This window comes from Cheilinus undulatus, linkage group 21 (genome assembly GCF_018320785.1).
Source record: "Cheilinus undulatus linkage group 21, ASM1832078v1, whole genome shotgun sequence".
NCBI lineage: Eukaryota > Metazoa > Chordata > Actinopteri > Labriformes > Labridae > Cheilinus > Cheilinus undulatus.
This window is the reverse complement of record NC_054885.1, coordinates 17,499,780-17,521,407: the sequence shown is the minus strand read 5'-3', so window position 1 is coordinate 17,521,407 and position 21,628 is coordinate 17,499,780. Positions and strand designations below refer to the sequence as shown.

General features: G+C 39.2%; 1 protein-coding gene across 1 annotated transcript in view; it reads right to left on the bottom strand.

Moving 5' to 3' along the window:
• kcnj19a (potassium inwardly rectifying channel subfamily J member 19a) overlaps positions 1 to 14,609 on the bottom strand; it is a 28,145-nt gene extending 13,536 nt beyond the window's left edge. Inside the window, exon 1 of the mRNA XM_041778490.1 lies at positions 13,727 to 14,609. Coding sequence (XP_041634424.1) covers positions 13,727 to 14,392 — 666 coding nt within the window. The 5' untranslated portion in view covers positions 14,393 to 14,609. The remainder of the gene's footprint in view (positions 1 to 13,726) is intronic.
• Positions 14,610 to 21,628: the final 7,019 nt, after the last annotated feature.

Sequence of the window (21,628 nt, the reverse complement as noted above, 5' to 3'; positions counted from 1 at the left end):
TTACTTCCTGGTAGTAGAGCATCAGAGGTGTCAGAAGTATTCATATTCATTACTCAGGTAGAAGTATAGATACTAGGGTTTAAAAAGACTTCTGTAGAAGTTGAAGTATCAACTCAAGCTTTTTACTCAATTAAAAGTATAAAATTACTGGTTTCAAAACTACTTAGAGTTTAAAAGTAAAAATAATGTAAAGGGGAAAAAATTCTATTAAGGACAAAAGCTTAGGCCACGCCACAGCCAATTCCATTCTACCATTCCATTTCATTCCACCATTCCATTCTATTATACTTTCCATTTCATTCTATTCTACCATTCCATTCCATTCTACATGACATTCCATTCCACCATTCCATTATACCATTCCTTTCCATTCTACCATTCCATTCCATTATACATTCCATTATACATTCCATTCCAAATACTTCAAAATATTTCCAACTTATTTACTTAATTTAGACAATTAGAAGGACGTAAATTTGACTGCAAGTCTTTGACAAATAAAACAATACATTTCTTTATATTTCATTTAAAAATACATTGATATATCTAAAAAAAAAAACTTGATGTATTTTCCAACCCAATCTATAATGACTTTTCTGGAGCATGAGGCCCCAAGCAATTGCTTACCTTTCTTTAATGGTATAGCTGCCCATGATGACAGTGGCCATTAACAGGAGCTTCAGCCATGGCTAGTGTTGGCGAATACTTCGACAACAGCAGACTGACAACATGGCCTTAATTAATGCTAACATTTTAAATTAATGCTAACATTATTAATTAGTTATCTGTTGAGTATTTCTGCTGCTGTCTGGTAAAGGTGATGATGTTTAATTGGTTAATGGCCAATAGCACACATCCCTTCCCTTGTAGTGAACACATTATTTTACTAATCCTCGTCTGTATAAACTCAAAATTACCAATTAATTTGCTCATTGGCCTTTGATGTTTCTAGAACAGTGCAGTTGTGTAGGTGGTAAGCCTATTAGCATGCATGCTTATAATTTCAGCCTCTGTCATGGTAGACATGTATGTTTTTAACCCAGTTCTTATGGCTCTGGTTCTATTTTGAGTTTTATAGATGGAAAAATGCACAGAATCAGTATGTGGAGTAATGAGTGGGAAATCGCTGGCAGAGAACTGATAATAATGGATCTTAGGTTGGATTATTTATCATAGGAGAGGAGATTTGTGGTTGGCTGTTATCAAACCCTCTACTTTGGCATCACTGAGAAAAATAATCTAGTATTTGTGGTTTGTTTGGAGGAGTGTGCGATGATTTTCATTCATAAATACACTCAATAGTAATGAATTTACTGTATTACATCTCTTTCTCAGGCCAATACTGTACTGCAGCTATACGTGCCAGCCATCCTGACCTCCCACTGACTTTGCCGGTAGATTAAATCCCTCCGACACGCAAACTGTGAATGAAGTGTGAGTAAACAAGCCTTGCATTGCCTGAGAACATGGCAATCTATTTCTATCTCTTGTGCATATCAATGAAATTTTCTTCTGGGTTTCTGCTAGAGAAAGATTTCATGTCAGGGGGGCATTGTTCATTTGTAAGGTGCTTAAAACCATGCTTGGCATCACTGCTTCATGTGGGTTATCTAATGCTAGCTAAGGGAAATTCTTTTTCCACCCTGTCTTTGTCACTTAAGATTAAAAAGATGGATGACTGTATGCAAAAATTGAAAAGCAAAGCTCCTTACACGGGCCCTCAGGCGCTCTCCTACGCTGCTTCTTGCACAAAGATCCGGAGATAGCCGAGCTTGTCTACTGTCTTTTTTTAATGTACACTTTATACTCCTCTGTGATCCTTCTGGGGAGACTGTGCAGCAAAATCACAACACACATCTGTGTTCATCTCATCAGCAGGCTCCCCAGCACAATCAGCTGCTCATCAGCATCACAGAGGCATGCTGGTTTTGTTCATCGCTCACAAAAGGAGTGTTTCAGGGGTGTGAATGATGCTCATGTATAAAGACAGGTGATAAATAACATTGTTTACAGCTAAAGTGGCTTGATCTTCTTACTCATCTGCACTCAGCCCTCTGCCACGGCGTCATCAATCACTCGCCTGGGACAAGGAGGTTTATGTGGGCATTCACGTCGACTGACAACCTGCCTGATACCTTCTTAACATTTACAAAGGTCAGCCTCCCTCAATGTTTCACTCAATCCTGCAGAATAAGTAAAGTAAAATAGTCAAATTGAATGAACTATATAAACACAGGGCCAAAGATTTCAGTCAGAAGCCGGTTTCATAGCGAGAAAAAAGCTGCCTTCTAGAAACATCCTGCTATAAATCCTACATTTGTGAAAGTGGAAGTGCCCAGAATTGGATTTACAGGGGACACTGATAGAATTTAGGATTATTTTTGAGCATATAGTTTGTATTTTAGTAGTTATATTGCACTATACAAAGACATTTTTCTTTCATTTAGCCAACCCTAAAGGATTGAGTTGACCCCTTGCCTGGATCAACTCAAGATCAGGAGATAAAAATGAAAATAGAAGAGATAGTTTTTTTGGTTTACCCTGCATAATGAGGAGCAGTTTTTATTAGTCCCAATAACCTGAAAGGAAACTGTGGACACAATACAGCTGCTTTCCTGGGTTTTATATGAGCATACATTGGACAGCTGTTCACACACATAGCAGAGTCTTCAGCTGCATCACTGCTTCCCTTCTCATCAGAAAAATACATGCGCCATAGCCTGTCCAAAGTCCAACCAATTATCTTTTACATTTTCTGATTCACTAGATGGACAAAAGTATTTGGCTGCCTGTAGTAACATTGACAATACATGTACTTCTTGAAAAGTTTTCCACAAGATTTAGGCGTGTTTCTGTGGGAATTTGTGTCCATTCATTCTGTAGAGCATTTATGAGGTCAGGCACTGATGTTAGGCGAGAGGGCCTGGCTCGCAAATATCTGCTCCAGCTCATCCCAAAGGTCCTCGATGGGGTTGGGGTCAGAGCTCTGTGCGGGCCAGTAAAGTTTTTTCCACACTGAACTCATCAAACCATGTCTTTATAGTCCTTTCTTTGTGCACTGAAAGCAGTCATGTTGGAATAGAAAAGGGCCTTCCTCAAACTGTTGCTACAAAGTTGGAAGCATAGCATTGTCCAAAATGTCTGGGTATGCTGAAGCAATAAGATTGGCCTTCACTGGAGATGAGTACCTAGCCCAAACACTGAGAAACAGCCCCATGCTATTATCCCTCCGGCACCAAACTTCACACTAGGCATAATGCAGCCAGGAAGGAAACGTTCTCCTGGCATCTGCCCCACTCACCCATGTGACTGCCGAACAGAGAAGCTTGATTCTGTCACTCCACAGAACACATTTCCACTGCTCCACGGTCCAGTGGCGTTCTGTTTTACACTACTCCATCCAACGCTTGGCATTGGACTTGGTGATGTGAGGCTTGCATGCAGCTGTTCAGCTATGGAAACCCATTCCATTAGGCCCCTGTTGCAGTTTTTGTGTTTACATTGATACCAGTGTAAGTTTGGAGTGTTGGTACCATGCGTCTTAGCAGTGGTTGACCATGCTCTGTGATTTTACAAGGTTTTCTTCTTCTTTGCGGAGTTGCTGTTATTCTTAAATGCTGCCACTTTCTAAAATCACTTACAGCTGACTGTATATCTAGCTGGGATGAAATTTTACGAACCATTTTATGGCATAGGTGGCATCAATCACAGTATCACTTTTGAAGTCACCAAGCTCTTCAGGTCTGATGTGTTGGTAAATTATTTTCCAGCAGTTAAGTTAGCTTTGTGCTAGCTTAATCACAGTGCCTTGGACTGAAAATATCACCAAGAGGACAACTGTCACTCTGGTGCAAATGGCACACTAAACTTCAGGTTAGTAGATATGCCCCCTTTTTCTCTGCCACAAGTTTTGGTTATTTGCAGCTTTTAGCACAAAAAATATCATAGTGCAGTTATTTTCAACTAGGCTGTAGAAATCAGTACATATTGTCTGTAAATATCGACTGTACAAATAAGTTTGTGGAGTTTTAGGCAGGGTCAATGACCTGCATCAGCAATAGTCTTTCTCATACTTTAACCTTTAAAATATGTTTTAAGGACTGAAGATTTAGGTCTGAAATACATTTACATAAATCTGTATAGAGGATATTGGCAAAACCTCATATTCCGTGCAGCCATTAGTTTTCAGTAAATTGGCTTATTGGGTGATTTATAGACACTTTTCTTATCAGAAGCAAGGCTAAGCAGAGGCCCTGATCCAGGTCTTAAGAACACCTCCATGATGCATGATCTCTCTTGCACCATATCCATGTATCGCCCTCCTTTGATCCCCCTAGATATTAATGTAAATCTGGATGACAATAAGCTGCTTGCACTGACAACCCACACAGCTGTATTTCTAAAAGAAACATCTGCATAATAAGATACCATAGGTTACACACATGGTCAACAGTAGAGATACAAAAGGAAGATTTCTGTGGATTCTTTTTGAGGAAAATTAGACAGCCTAGTACAGTAATCAGGTCAGTGAAACCAGGATAAAACTGACACCAGCCTTCTGCCTGGAATCTTCTTTCTGCGTCTTATGCTCAGTTTCTTCCCATGATAATCCTCAAGTGACACCCGGAGACTTAAGGCAGAAACGCTGTCAGTGCTTTTGGAAAAAATGTGAGTCCAACATGTGTGCAGAGAGATGCTTTAAGAAGGCCCTTGAATTGTGATTGCAAAGAGCCTTCATTTGAAATATTTATTAGATAATATAATACATAACTTCTTTTGAGTTCTTTGATGAGAAAACTGGTAGAAAATTTGACACTATATGTCTTTGTCTGTGGATTTTCCAGTATGCACTGTTGCAACAAAAAACAACTTATATCATATGGGGCACCTTAGAGGTCCAGAGATTTGAGATTTTATAACTCTGAGAGTTGGCAGATCCATGACTGCAGGGATGAAGCATTTCTCTTGTCCTCCACTATGTGGTAGTACAATTACATCAATCTTGTTATCAGAAAATGAATGGAAATCAATTCCAGCTCCACTTACTGCTATGTGTAGCAATCCTCTGAGGGGATATACAACTGAGGGGATTTCTCTCAAGGGTAAGTCCCTGATATAGAAGCTACCACTCACTCAAAGAAAAAAATTCAAAAAAAGATGCTGGTTATTCTTCTTATGTCCTCTTTTCTTACTGCGAGTCTCTCTCTAGCTCCTTCGCCACTTTCCATCACTTTCGATCGATTTCTTCTCTCCCACTCCCTCTCTCTCTCTCCTCCCACCCTCCAAGTAATACCAGAGTTGTATTTTCAGCTCGGATGTTCCAGCAGGATGCCCTCTGAGGCTGTCATGGATGCCCCGCAAAGCTGCATTTCATCTGCTTTTGGTTTGGACTCTTTATGACAGCTCCCATTGGTCTGTCTCTCCCTTCCTTCTGCTGGCTGCTGTCAGCCAATGATCATCCATGGCAGGTCAGCTGAGCCCTGGCACACCAACATACTGGTCAAAACACAGCTGAACAACATGTGGTTCCAGTTAAACAGGCCTTGTCATCTATTGCATCATGGTGTGGTAGAGTTAAGCACTTGGTGGATCACTGAACCTCACTTTTTTAGTATTTTGGTCCAGCTCGTCCCTCAGCAGGGTTTGATTAAAAGGCAAAATAACTATTACTAACTGGACAGTAATGTCAGTTTATTTTATCTGAACCAAACAAGGTCAGTAAAAAAGTACCTGATACACTTTATAGCATTTAGAAAAAAGGCTTTTTTGCCCTTTTGTCTCTTATTAGAGGGCAAAACATGCTGAACAGGAAGCAGTGAGTTAATCCAATCTTTGCTCTATGACAAAAGGTAAGGCTTAAAATCAATATTAACCTGCTTTAAGCAAACTGACTAAATGGTTGAATCCAAATGTCCACCTGTTGGACTCCAACATGCTTTGTGACCTGTTCACTGCTTTTAGGTCAAATAGAAAAGAGAATGGAATCATGAGCTACTAAAGGACAGACTATAATGCACATCTCCAAAGGTTTCCGTTGTTTTACATTAAAAAAAAGGTATTTTCTAGAATCAACAAGGGAAATTATGTTGTGCCATCTGCATTGCCAGTATCTGGCAGCATTGAAATGGCTTAAGTTTAGTGATATCTTCACTCCTGACGGACTCTCTAAAGCCCTTTAAACTAATGCATCCCCAACAATATCTGGACATTAGCCCGGTGGACTGCATGTGAGAATGTTGATCTTCAATCAAGTGCTATAACCAGTCATTATCATGATATCAGACCTGAACTGATGAATTAATCAGTAAACAACAATTATCAGCTATCTGACTGAGAGACTGACAGAAAGAAAGTTATCTAAAGCTTGACAAGTAATTTTAAATTAATGATCAATTCATGATTTTAAGTCAAGGAGACACCGAAGGTGCCAAAAAGCTAGCTAGTACTGTGATACTGCCAATGTCTGTATGTTTGGAAGTTAAACAGTATGCAGATGATGCATTACTTTCCAATACAACCTTAACCTTGTAAAGCAGATAGATTTGCCAGAGTGTCATGAACCTAATCCATCTTATCCAATCTACAACATTTTTGCTGAACCAAACATGTTACAGACCAATCAGCATCATTTAAAGAGAACATGGCAGTAGCTACAGTCGGGATGAAGTTGTACAGATAAATAAAAAAGAAATAAGCTTAGATGTAGGTATAATACAGGCATGAGTATGTAATCATTATGGGAGTGAAGTGAGTTGTTCGTCGGTATGTTCAGGGGCTGCTAGTGGAGTGATTAGCTCGGATGTAGCCACAGCTACAAATTGATCCGAGCTAGACCACAATTCTTTATCCAAACAAGAGCAAAAAGCCACACTGGAAGCGTTTTTGTGACAGGAGGATGTTGTCGCTCTTCTGCCAACCTCTTTGGCATGAGTTTTCAATCGTTTCGGATGGGGTTGAGCTGTACTGTAAGCCTATGTATACAATAGCTGCCGTAGCGATTAGCTTGGATGTAGCTGTACTGTAGAAAAGTGGCAGTTTGTTCGACCTCTACCACAAGAGCAAAGAACCACACAAAAAGCTTCTCTTAGTATAGAAGATGTTTTAGGCATATCTCATGATAGGCTTTGGGATGAATATTTACCACTGAAAAGCTTCTCTGTTGAAACACTACAGTAGAGCTACCCTGTAGAGCTGAAGTTAGCACTGGAGCTATGCATGCTTACTACCTCATTTTGTTTTGTCGCTCTGATTGACCTGTACTGAATGTGACAGGCAGAATGTTTGCCCAATCACCCTATGAACACTTTTTGAAAATTCCTGTCCTTCCCAAACACCTGTATGAGAAGTTTCCTGGATGAATGTGAAATATATCCATGCAATCAATATATGAAATGGTCTACCTGGCATGTCAGGTTAACATAACTGTCTTATGAAATATATGTGAAAAGTATTTTTCAGCAATTGTAGAAATGTATTGAACACAAGTAATCTGCTCCTGAAAAAGTCCGTTTGTGTAAAAGTGGCCACCAGTAGCCTCGTGGTTGACTCAAACCCAATCAATCTTTTTGTGCATGTGACTCCCCTCTCCTCTTCCCCCCGTTTCTGACTCTGTCTGCTATCCTATCTGAACAAAAGCATTAAAGCCCAAAAATAAAGTCTGCAGAGAGTCTGCTTGGGGCGCATGTGGATCAGTGGAATTGTGTGTAAGACTGGTCTCTGTGACACCTTTAGCTTCTACCAACTGTGGAGGCATGAGAGGATGCAATTAGTCTCGTACTGACCCTTGGCAAAGCCATCCAAAGACTCTTAAATCCTCCTGCAGTGTAAGAGTCAAGAGGAAAGGCTGATTGTTGCAGACAAAGGCTTCTTGATTTTTTATGATGCAAACTTGAAAAAAAACAAAGACGATTTCCAGTCAGCACTCATCCTTAAATGTACTACATCAGCCACTGAGGTGCAGCAGAAGAAAATAATTGACCAATCAGAGCTGAGTATGTAAATCAAGTGCTGTGTGTTTAACATGCCCTCCAGCACCAATATCTTGAACAGCAATAAACCCTCCTGCTCTGATTCTGTATGCATGAATGTTGCCAACTCTGCGATGCTTAACGGATAGAATACAGATTACATCATACTCTACCGGCCAAGTCACAAACCTCATAGTAGTGTCTGACAGTGCTATGAAAAAATATTTGATCCCGTTCTGATTTCTTATTTTTTGTATTTTTGTCGCACTTAAATGTTTCAGATCATCAAACAAATTTGAAATAAGGCAAACAGAGTAAATACAAAAAGCAGTTTTTTGATGTTTTTTATGAGGGGGAAACCGCCAGTAAAATCTACATGGCCCTATATGTGATAAAGGAACTGCCCTCCTTGTTAAATCATAATTAACTGTCATTAACCAGTCTTTTTGGAAAGTTGTGCTCAGTTTCCCTTGCCATACCCAGTCCTGATTACTGCCAGACCTGCTGAATAAAGAAATCCCTTAAACAGAACCCGTCTGTCAAAGTGAAGTAGGCAGTACAGAAAATCATTCTGAAAATGGTAACAGAGCCATTTGTAAGGCTTTAGGGCTCCAGCCAACCATTGTGAGAGCCATTATCCACAAATGGAGAAATTTTGTAACACTGGTGAATCTTTCCAGGAGTGGCCAGCCTACCAAAATCACCCCAAGGGCACATCGATGACTTATCCAGGAAGTCACAATAGAACCCAGAACATCTAGAGACCTGCCTCATCTCAAAAGCCTCACTTGTTCAAAATACTTATTCATGGCACTTTTAACCCCTTTTCATCACTAATTATGCCCATTTTTTCCACATTTGACCCCTTTTTGCCACTTAAACCCATTTTTGCCTATTTTACCACCTCTAACCAAATGTTGCAACTTTTAACATGTTTTCACCATTTTCCACCCATTTTAGACTTTCTTTACCCATTTCTGCCTTTAGCAAAATTTTTCTTCTTTGAACCCATTTTTACACTTTTTACCCATTTTTGCCAGTTATCACCTTTTTGACTCTTTTCAATTATTTATTTTTCCTTTAAAGTTATTTTTAGTTTCTTCTACTTTATACTCCGGCATCCTGACGTTTATGCACATCGTTGCTGAGCTATGAAGTTTTTGCCACTTTTTTGATCACCTGCCCATTTTAGCCACATTAAGCCTATATTAGCAGATTTTACTACTTTTTTGCCACATTTTACCTCCTCCTACCATTTTGTTTTGCAATTTTTGACCCTTTGCCACCACTTCTTTTGGCCAGTTTTTAAAACTTGTAACTCACTTTCACAACTGTTTTGCCACTTCAAACCACTTACTGCCTCTTTTTGCCTCTGTTTTTTTGCACTTTTGAACCTTATTCCACAACTTTTTTGCCACTTTTAACTCACCGTCACAACTATTTTGCCACTATAATCCATGTTCTGCTTTTTTCTTTGCCACTTTTTGCTCTTTTTTTTTTTTTTTTTTTTTGTTATTTGCAATTTTCTAAATTTTTTTTTTTTTTTTTTGCTTAAGTTGCCACAATTTCACCTATTTTACTTTCTGGCATCTTGACATCTGACTTCACTTTCCTAGTGGTTTAGACAAAATGCCCAATGACATTGTAAACATTACCAAAAAAAAAGCAGTTTTAAGGAAATATGTATACATTTAATAAAGGCTTTATTTTGCTACATTATAAATAAGTAAAAATAATTTTCAATTTCTTTGGTAAGAGTGGTTATTATTCAGGTTTAATATAAAATATGGATAACACAGATTCACTTTAAAATGGACCATGATTTTCCACACTGCCGTGGGCCCCCCTATTTGGCTGAGCCCCAGAAAGCTCTCCCCTTCATCCCCCTTTTTGGGCGGCCATGGCTGAATTAAAACAATTCTGCAAAGAATTATGAATCTTAGGGGGAAATCACAATCTTCAACGGGCCAGGTAGGTATGAATGGCTTTTTTCCCTTAATAAATGAAATCATCATTTAAAAACTGCATTTTGTATTTACTTGAGTTATTTTTGTCTAATGTGAAAATTTGTGACAAACATGCAACAAAAAAGAAAAAAGTCAGGAAGGGGGTGAATACTACACAGGACATGCTCTGTAGAGTTCCCTCAGAAGACTTGGAAGATATTAAAAGAAGTACTGACCTCTTTATATATAGTATGATCCAAAGTTTTACAGTGAAACGTGCAAAAGTTTTGGAAAATCCTGTGATATAATTTCCAGACTCCAAAAGAAGATGTAGTTATCTAATACGTTCATTTACTCTCTTAAAGATGGAAAACCTTTAAACAAACTCATCCAGCAGTGATATTGAGGTATCTTACATGGCGAGGTACCACTTGAAAAGGGTTGCAGTTCAACAGCACCACCAGCATTTCTGTACTGGCATTGCATGGGAGAATTCAGTCAGAAATATGAACACTTCAAGTTTTCATATGAGGGTTTTTAAAGGATTGTGGGGTATGTGTTCACTTTCAATGATCACTTTTTTCATACACACAAAAGCCCCCTTCTTTTTTTCCACCTCTCTTTGTGTGTTTTGTTCTGTGGCGGAGCTGCTGCAAAAATTCAGTCTCGGTAAGGAGTCTTTGGAGCAAAAGAATAAGGTTAGACCACAAAGCCCTCAGGCGAAAAAAAGGGAAAAAAATACTACCGAGCACACAGTGGATGCTGCATTTATTGTGTTTCACGGAAAGAGGCGGTGTAAAAATGATGCTGGGTTGGCAGAGAGGTCATGAGAGCTATACTGATTGTACTTTCTGGAAGGAAAGGTAGGAAGAGAGCCAGTCCTGATTTTAGGAGGTGTGAATTGAGCTTGGTTTCTTCAAGTTGTAATGCCTCTGCTGTCAGTCAACATTTAACACATTTAAGATATTTATCACTTCAATTTTCCATTGTGCTGATAAGCTGAAATTCACGCCACACATGTGTGATTGCACTTTACAGTGCTGTTCACTCTCTCCATGCTTGTGATCGTGGAATAGCTCCCTGCCTCTCCTCTCCTCTCGCTGCCTGCATGCATCATTAAGCTGACCGACGCTGTGCTCGATGTGGCTGCAAAGAAGAGAGGACAGACATAAACAAGCTCAGAACTAATGCTGTTTGTCTTCTTTATGGCCCATTTTACACGTTGAACATGGATGTGGCTGAACAGAGCTCTATTACGATAATTAAAAACAGGATTCAGTGGACCTTTGCGGCCGTTTGTGGTCGTTTTCTGGGCTGTTGGCTGTTTTCCTTATTAGCCATATTTGCCAAAGTGTGCTTTATAAGAGGGAAACACAAACATTACAGATAAAAATTAAAAGCCTTTTAGCTCTTCAGACACTGTTGTGCCAAAAAAATCCCCCCAAACGAACATGCAAACAAAACAAAACCATCAATTTCTTTATGAAAGCAATCAATAATTTTTTTTGTCTCTGTGCTGCCTCCCTGGAGGGTTCTTTTACTGACTTCTCTGATCTTTACTAGAGTGTCTGACTCACTGATTCTCTTCTCCAGGGTCTCTTATCTCTATCTCATCCGCTTTCTGATACACACATCTGTCTGTCCAGGTGTGGAATTGATGTCGGACACTGTGGACCATCCACAGTGCTGCCTTTGTTCTCTTATCTCTGTGTTTTTGAGATGCACCTGGCCCCCACTCATCCTGCAGCTGCAGGATTATGGTAATGCTACCTTAAGCCAGTTTTGTTTAACAAGGCATTTGTGGTGTAGCTCGCCCTGCTTTTATAGCTTGGAGGAAGAGGGTTAACTTAATGTCAAACTGTTCAAATATAGAATAAAGGTGCAATTTTTTCCTTGAAAGCTTAAGCAAAGATCATCAGAGAAATGACTGTCAGTCTTGTGCACAATTAATGCGTTGAACCAGTCGTCCTCAGCTGGTTGTTCAGGACCCAAAAGGGGGTCGCAGAGCTGATACTTTAAAGGGTTATTTCAGTATTTTTGAAACTGGGCACTATGAGGTACCTAGCAGTAGAAGTGACATTAGCCTCCAATGATTTCAGTGAGCACTGCTCTGATTGTACCATCCAGGAAGCTAAGCTATACAGCATAACATATGGGTACAGTTTCTCTGCTGAATTAAGCAATGTTGGCTCCAACTTATGTGCTATTGAAAACTTTTGAAGCATATTATTTTTTACCCAGAAAGCCTGTGTGTGTTTATTTTTAACTATGTTACGGTGCAGGCTTTGGGTTCCAGTTACATGCTCTTGCTTGAAAAATACACAGAGGATTTCTGAGTCTGATATAAAATGCTTCAAAAAATTCTGATAGTGGGTATGTTTGAGCCAACATTGTTTTGTGGCTCATTTTTACCCAGAACTCACTAAATTCCAGGGAACTGTACCCATCAGTTGTGCTGTATAGCCTAACCTCCTGGACGGTACGACCAGCGAGTCCTTCTTAAAGGAGCAATGCTCACTGAAATCCCTGAAGACTAAATGCCACTTCTGCTGCTATGTACCTCATACGGCTCAACTTCAAAAATACGGAAATATCCCTTTAAAGACATCACCTTTTTTATCGAATAGTAGGCCATAGTTGGCAACTTTTTGAAAAGTGGGTGGAACTGGTGAGTAACTTTCAGTCATTTACACAAAATTTTTATTTTCCTTTTGGAATAAAAAAGCTGGTTTTCCCAAGAAAATGAGGTAATTCCTTGGGAAATTGCCAGTTTCTATTCAGTTTTGGGAAAATTGAATAAAAGTAACTAAATGAAGCTCAGCATTAGTTCATGCTGTACATGGTAGTCGTATGCCCAGCTGTGAACAGCTGACGGCCAGCTGATCCCAATCATAGCCTCACAGCTCCCACAACCAATCACAACTCTTTCTCTCAGTACAGCAATGTATTTAAATATGACATACTTCTCATGAATCCCTGCTTGCATTAATGCTGCTGCTGCTGGCAAAGCTTAACCTCCTCCACCCCAGCTTCCTCCTTTATAGTATAGAGCTTGTTGCACCCTTATTTCCAGATTGATGCTACTGTGGATTAATTGCTTTGAACTTATTTTATTGTTCTCAATACACATTATCATAAATGTATAGCTTTCTAGCCATGCACTCCCTGGAAAGTCGATGCATGCTGCATGAATAACCCAGGGCACATCTTTTTGAGCAGAGCCTTCTCCACAAAGTAAAACTGTATTATTTTTGCAGGTAAATATTGCAAGAGAGTTCCTGACTGAAATGCTTTTCAGACATACCCGTTTTGTCCAGTATGGCTCTTTTTTATGTATAATTTGGGACACAATTTCTCACAAGGAGGAGGTGATGGGTCCTGACGCCCAGCCAGTTGGAGACTGCTGTGTCAAAGGATGTTTTTCCATACTTTTTTTGTGCTTCCACTCTGCTTTGAAACATTAGTTGGAAAAAGTAAGAAGAGTCTTAGTGCCACTTTCTTAGCTAATCAAGGCAGTGTGTTTGGTTCTACAGGTTTCTGCCTGTTTTTAAGTCTTTCTTGTCACTGTTGCTAAGTTCCTGCTCAGTGGTGCATTAATGTTGAGCTTTTCTGACTAATGTGAGTCTAAATCTGCCATTTTTATAAAGTGATAAACTTTTTTTTTTATGATTTTGAGCATTGTAAATAAAAGTTTAATGTCTATTTGGCTGGATGGTTGTTTCATGTTTGTGCGTTTGGTTGGTTTATGCGTAAAATAAAACTGTGATTCCCTAAGTTTTAGTTCGGTTTTTCTTCCCATTTTATGCCTCTTACCTTTATGAGTTTACACCTGATCTGAGCGGACACCATGTGGCTGTTCCGCAGGTTTCCCACGCGGAACATGAGGCACAGTTTCCCGTCTCTCTGTGAAATCACCGCGTCCTGACTGAACATGAGCGTCTCTGCGCGCTTCTTCGGTTGGGACATTTTGATGAACATGCATCCGATGAGAAAAGCGTCCACTATGGAGCCCAGCAGAGACTGGAACAAGAAGAGGATGATCCCCTCCGGACATTTCTCCGTTATGTACCTGTAGCCGTAGCCGATGGTGGCTTCGGTCTCGATGAAGAAGAGAAAAGCTGAAGGGAAGTTGTAAACATTAGCCACGCAGGGGGTGTAAGACGAGTCGTGGCCGTGGTTTAGATCTCCTCGGATGTACGCGATGATCCACCACATTGATGCCATGACCAGCCAGGCAATCGTGTAAGTTAATATGAAGATGAGCAGGTTCCATCTCCACTTTAAGTCCACCAGAGTGGTGAAGAGGTCAGAGAGGTACCTGCTGGTCTCTCCTCCAAGGTTTCCATGCTGCACGTTGCAGCGACCGTTCTTATCCACGAAGCGCTGGCGTTTCTTCTTCACTGGAGCTGAAAAAGTGGTGGCTCGATTTGTGTTTACCACCTGGTAATCTTCTCCAAATTTCCTGCGAAGTGCCGCCATTTGAGCTCTTCTGGATAAGGAGGAAATTACTCACTGGTTAATCCATGTTTTGATTCCTAGAGCCTCCAAGACACTGGTTACCTGCAGTGCGTAAAATGCGCCATGGCCACTTTAGCGCGCAGTAAGTCCTTGGAATGAAATAAAAAGCACCTATGTATCAGTGCTTTAAAGCAGTGATTGCGCACTTTTATAGGATAAACATCCACTACAGTGCCAGTTATTTCTCATGACAGTAACAGAGTGCTGACTCTAGCTGTGCGCTCTGCTCAGTCTCCACTCCGACTGGCGTGGTGCTCACCAGCGGAGCGAAATACGAGGAGCTGACTACCATTCACAGCTTCTGGGAGACGAGTGTGTGTGTATGTTTGTGTCTTTGTGTGGGGAGAGAGAGGGAGGGGGTGGGAGAGAGGAGGGGGGAGTTATACAAGACTGCGTTTGAGAGTACAGAGAGAATGAAGGGGATGGTATCTCGTGCGTAATTTGTTAGATTTAATTGGAGTGAGGTACGTAATTGAACTATTAATTAATAAGTTGATTAAATTATTAACTCATTCTGCATAAGTGCTCTCATTGTCTTTACATCGCTGCTGTAGGATTCGCCACACAGATTTAAGTCATGAGGTTGTGGGAAGTTGAATTGCGCCATCTACTGGAGGGACAGCCTATGTACAGGCTTGATGAGCTCACCAGACCAAAACTTCTAATCTTCATTCATGATGACACTTCAGTCATAAAGCTTTATATTAGCCTGAGCTGAATTGATATAGCTTAAAGTATCCAAGTAACAAGTTCAGGAATAAAAATGGATAAATATTATTTACATGTGAACTATTTTCCTTGAACCTCCTTGTCTTCTTGGCTTGCCTTCAGTCATACTTTACAGCCCTCTGTCAGAACCCTTGCCCCAATTTCACTCTGACATTAAATCTTTGCTTCTCCTCTTTCCTGCAGAGCCTTCATATTGATTTAGACATTGGATGGCGACTCCGCTGGAGGATTTCCTAGACTACGCTCCCAAAGGACAGTCCTAAAAAGGGACGCTTGTCTTTGCATCATCAGTGCCCTTGCTTGCTTGAGTCCAAAGGTCTTCTTCTTCTCGTGTACAGTAAGTAAAACTACTTCTGTCAAACTCACACATGTGGAATAAAGATGCCTTGAAATGACACTTGCTTGCTGTAGGTTTTGTTAATATGGAATATGCTTGCATTCAAAGATGTTAATAATTTAGAAACAGGATAAAAAATCTGCAATTTTTTTGCTTTATTGAGGACTAATATCAAGATATGCTTTCAAGTAGATTTTAAATAGATTATTTTGTGAACTGATTTTATATTTTAGAATTCATGGTTTTCATAATTTGTACTACCTTTAAATTGCATACAGAAGATAAAAGTCATCACCCTCTTAAATCCCCTTGCAGATTTTCATAAATAATTTCAACTGTTTTTACATTTGCTAAACCTTGACATCATGCTGAAATCTACAAGGTGGCTGGCCGAACAAGTATCTGTAAAGAGGGGCAAAAATACATCATTTGTTTGCATTCACATATGCAGCATTTTGTGCAAATAAAAACATTATAGCAGGGGTGATTTTAGGATCAGACTCTCAGGAGTTCTCAGCTTCTCCAAGAGAAATTTTGACGTGGAAATCTTTGCAAATGTCCCTTCAAATTGCTGTACCATTATATCACTGAACAAAAGAAACATTCAACTACATACAAGATGTTTTAGTAGCAAACAAAATAACATATATACATGGTTTTCATAACACAAAATATTTTGTGAGGAAATGAAGGATGGAATGTGTTGTTTTTTTTCTAAACTGTTCAATTCATTTTTAAAAAAAATTATATTATTGTACATAAAAAGCTACTCTGAGCACTGGTTTTGTACAGCCAGTACAAGGGCAGCTTGCATAAAGCCAATAGGAGCACTGTTTTCCTACAGCAAATGAAAACGCTGCTTTTTTACAGCCAACAGCAGTGGTGCTTAGATCATTTCAGGTCCCTTTTGCCTTATATTTAGAAAGCTGAAGAGAGACAGAAAACATGTGGAGAGAGAATGGGGGAAGACATGCACCAAACAGTGCTGAGATGGAGAAATGATCCCATGACCTGCATGCAGAAAACTCCAGCCTCTGCACACAGCGCCCTCCACCAACAACACCAGTGCTCAGGAGTGGTGCTTTCATACTACTAAAAAGGAGCTCTGCTTTCATACAGCCAGTAGAGCTTAGCTTTCATATAGCCAATGTGAGCACTGCTTTTATGTATTAATAAGACTCCATCTATAGAACAAGTAGAAGTTTTTCTTTCATATGTAAAAAAGTAACACTGCAATCATATATGTAATCAGAGTGCTGCTATCTTACAGCCAGTAGAAGCACTGCTTTAATAGAGGTTAAAGATGTGAGGTCATAGTGTGAGTCACTGCATTTCCAGCAGCTGAGAGGCAGAAAGCACATGCTGGTGATGGAAATCAGTAGAGAGCTAACTGTAAACTGTTATTTCAGCTGAAAACTGCTGTCTTTTCAATGATTAAATTTTGATGATATTTACCACGGACAGTACAGCTCCTCAGCAGATGTCATACTTACAGAGCCACAATAACCCGTATACCTCATAACACAGAGCCAACAAACATTCAGTTAATGGTGGATGTAATCTGAACCTCACTTCACTTTCCCTCCTCTTAATTTTAAAAAGAAAATAAAATTAAGACCTTTAATTTTGGCAGATTAACCGTACTGTAAAATATTATGTAATCTGAAGAGTCATCAATAGACAACAAATTGTTTTTATACAGAAAACTCTTCAATGTCTGATTAACATGGCTGTCATTATAGGAAAAAAAATCCTAGTGCACTAATGTTTATCACAGATTAAATGAATATGTTTTAGTCAGTTAACATGGCTTCTTTTTGGACAAAATATTGTTTTTGACATGAAGGCATCTGACCAAAAAGTGTAAACTACCAACATAATTTGAAAGATGAGAGCTGTATTGCCCAGTCATATTATAAATAAAAGGGAGGCATTGACAGGTGAATTGGTTATAAACTGTGGTGTTTTTGCACAGCCAATAGGAGCACTGCTTACATCCAGCCAGGTACTGCTTCTTTCATACAGCCAATCAAAAAGCTTTTTTAGGTAGCCAATATGAGATTAGCGTTCACTCAGCTAATATAAGTGCAGTTTTCGTACAGCCAATCTGAGTGCAGCTTTAAAACATCCATTAGGAGCACTGCTTTCATACAACATATAGCAGTGCTGATCATGAAACAGCCAATAGGAGCAGTTTTCATAAAACCAGTATGGTTTACATTTGTACAGCTAGTATGAAAGCTACTTTCACAGAGCCAGTAGAACACTTCTCACTCGATCAAAACAATTAATGCTTTCATACAGCCAATAAAAGAGCTTCTTTTATACAGTCAGTTGAAGCGCCGCTATCATACCTCCAACAAGAGTGCTGCTTATATAGCCAAGAGAAGCATATCTTTCTCTCAAAGCAAAAAAAGTGCAGTTTTCATACAGCTTATCATAGTTATGGTTTGAAACAGCCAAAGGAACACTGGAACACTGCTTCAATGCAGCAAATAGAAGTGCTGCTTTTATACAACCAATAAGAGTTCAGTTTTCATAAAACCAGTATGACTGGTGCCTTCATACAGCCAGTAGGAAAGCTGCTTTCACAGAGCCAATAGGAACACTTCTCACAAAATGGAGTTTACTTTCATACAGCAGATAAAAGAACTTCTTTTATACAACCAATAGGAGCACAGCTATCATACCTCCATTAAGAGTGCTGCTGATAGAAGTGCGGTTTTTATACAATCAATCTGAGTGCTGCTTTTAAACAGGAAATAAGAGCACTGCTTATCATACAGCAAATAGAAGTGCTGCTTTTATAGAACCAATAGGAGCACTGCTTTCATTCAGTCAATAAGAGCATTTCTTTAACAGCGCTAAAAGGAACACTGCTATCATACAGCAAATAGAAGAAACCAAGTTTTGTTTTTATTTTGGAAAAACATTTTTTGACTGTTGGTGTGTAAAACAGTAAGAACAGTGAATAATCTAAAAGTGAGTTCTATCTTGTCTGCACACTCTTGATGTTTTTTGATAGTTCATATAGTTTAACAAATTGATCAATGTTTTTTGCACCCTTTTTTCATATCATGCAAGCTTATTGCTAGTAGCTCAAGATACATGGGCAGAGAGCTTTTGATGTGTTGGCGTATGTCTAATGGGGCAACAAAAGTTCTGTGTTTATAGGTGATTTTCTGATGGATTTTATTTATACCACCAGAATGTGATACTATGTCAATATCATCATTTAATGCACCAAATGACATTGTCCAGATTTGATTTTATTCCCACCTAAATACAAGTGTAACCCCTGCACAGGTTTGAACAACTTACAAGGGTCTCTTTTGTCAGTGGAGAGAACTCGTATACGGCTGTGATCCTCCTAACAATTGAGGATTAGAGCGTAGACGGCCAGGACCGCCATCTGTTGTGTGCAGACACCAGGCTTTCCCAGTGAGAGGAATCCAAATCAGCACAACACAGGAAATCAGTGAACCTTGGCCCTCAGCTGTTTAGACTTTTCTTGGGTCCCTTTATTAGATGGCAGAAGATATTAAACAATCACTACAAATAATCAGCATCTGTGGGTGTGTGTAAGGTTGTGGTAGATGCAGGGGAGGAGGGAGAGAGAACAAAGACATGCTGCTCGGGCTGAATTATTGATGAGGAGTTAGGATTGATAACCCTCAGTGTCATATGATGCACAAATTGCCACAGATTGCAGACATGAAAATACTGGAGTGTTTTTTCATGTTTGTCCTTCTTCGTCCTGTGGATTGCTCACTGGTGCTGACATTTCTGCTCCCTTCACCTTTACAATGAGGGTGGATTACTCCAAGTGGAGCCAGAGGTGTATAACTCAATGCTTAGGAGTCATAGTGTCTCTGACCTTAGCACACCATCCAGACTAATAGAACAGCGGATGGAAAGTTGAGCCAGACACTGACATTTTCTAACCTCAGCCAAGACTGATGGATAACACAAAGAGCATGACACTGAAATAACACTAACAGGATGTCCTGTCTTTGTGACGGGATTTATCACAGCTCTAAACTGAACAGAAATATGCTCAACACTCTATCCTTTTAGTCAGGTGATGATACAAATTATGTTTATATAAACAAGGGATTTTTACTGGTTTCTGGTTTATTCTAGTCAGACAGATCTCATCACTGCGGTCTACAGGTGCTGTGGTTGAAGTCATCATAACTCCATACAAAGGAAAGGGATGCTCTAGGTAGGCTGCACTCCTGTAAACCAATGCAGGTGTCTAAGGCAGTGCTTAGCCAATCATGCTGTTATAGTGGCTTTAGTAAAAAAAAGTGTGGTGTTGTTTGGGAGAATTATTGTGGATAAGAATGATTTGAGCTATTTTAAAGTGGAAGTTCTGTATGAATATGATATGAACTTGTAAAAGGAAATGAATGCCACATAAATTGCTATACAAATAAAACAAAGACGTATCTCAGAGTTAAAAGTGCCAAACCTCTTCGTTTTCAGCCTGTATATTGCAAGCTCTGGAGTAGGCCTTGGCTACACAGTCTACAAAACAAATTACAGTTTTTTTTTTTTAACAAAAATATGACTTTGATTGGCACTAGCACATGCCTCCATAATGATGGCTACAGTCAAGGCCGTCCATAAGGGGGGATAAAGGGGAGATCTTTCTAGGGCCCAAATGGGGGGCGTGAAGGTCAGCCAAATCGTGATCCATTTTAGGTTAAGCCATGATAACCATATTTTATTTCTAACCTGAATAATAACCACTCTTATTGAAGCAACAAAGATTGATTTTATTTATGAATGCTGTACTACAGTATAGCCTTTTTGAGATGTAACCCCCTTTCCTTCAAACAGAATTACCCTTTTTTAGGTAATGATAACAATGTGGGTAGGCACAATGAACTTAAGTATTTGGATAGTAATGTCACACGTCAGGGTGCCAGAGAATACAATAGAAGAAAATGTGACAGCATAAGTGGAAAAATAATCTTAAAAAATTCGAATAAAAATGGGTGGCAAGTGGCAGAAATGGGTTAAAATTACCAAAATATGCAAAACATGGTTTAAAGTGGCAAAATAGTTTTAAAAAATGTGTCAAATTGCAAAAAAAGGTGGTAAAAAAATAGTAATAGTTGCAATGTAGCAGCAAGGATGGGCTTAAGGTTGCAAGAAAGTGTCAAAAAGGCATTAAAAGTTCAAAAAGTGGCAAGAAATGGTTTTCAGTGGAAAAATAGTTGTGAAAGTGAGTTAAAGTTTCAAAAAGTGGCAAAAAAAGTGGTGGAAATAGGTTACAAATTGCAAAAAGTGTCAAAAAGTGGGTACAAGTTGCAAAACGGGGGAAGCATGGGCTAAATGTTGCAAAAAATGCAACTAAAATGGGTTATAAGTGGAAAAAAATGGCAAAACATGGCCCTAAGTGGCAAGATTATTGTAATTGAGTTAAAGATTTAGAAGGTGGCTAAAAAAAGTGATTGAAATTACACTAAATTGACAAAAAAGAGGTTAGGAGTGGAACAAATTGGCAATAAAGGGTTAAAGTTGGCAAAACAGTGGCTTAAATTGATTAAAAACAAAAAATAAAGTGGCACCATAAAAAGGGAAAGCATATTTCAAAGTGGAAAATGGTTGTGAAAGAGAGTTAAAAGTTTCAAAAAGTGGAAAAAAAGCGGAGGTTATTAGTAGCAGCAAAAAAAAAAAAAAACATGAAAAATTGGTTAAAAGTGTAAAGGAAAGTGTTGAACATGGGTCAAAAGGTTGAAAAATGTGCTAGAAAGAGGTTTGAAGTGGCATATATTTGTAAAACTGCAAAAATAGAAAAACGCATAGCAAAAATGGGTTAAAGGTGGCACTTTTAAACTATTTTAATATCTGACCAAGTATTTGCTTGACACACTTTTCAGCTCCAAAATGAGGTTACTGTTATCAAGTATGCTAACATCAATGCTACTGGTCAAATACACCTGCACTGGCATTGATAATAAATCACAGCTGGGCAGAGCCCATTCAATGGGCTTCTTGAATAGGCTAATCCTATTTTTGACAGACTACTTTGCTTTTGCAGATCATTAGTATTAATTTCAGTCTGTTTCATAACCAGATAAAAAGTCATCCCAGAAGCCGTGCTGGAATGCACATTTATA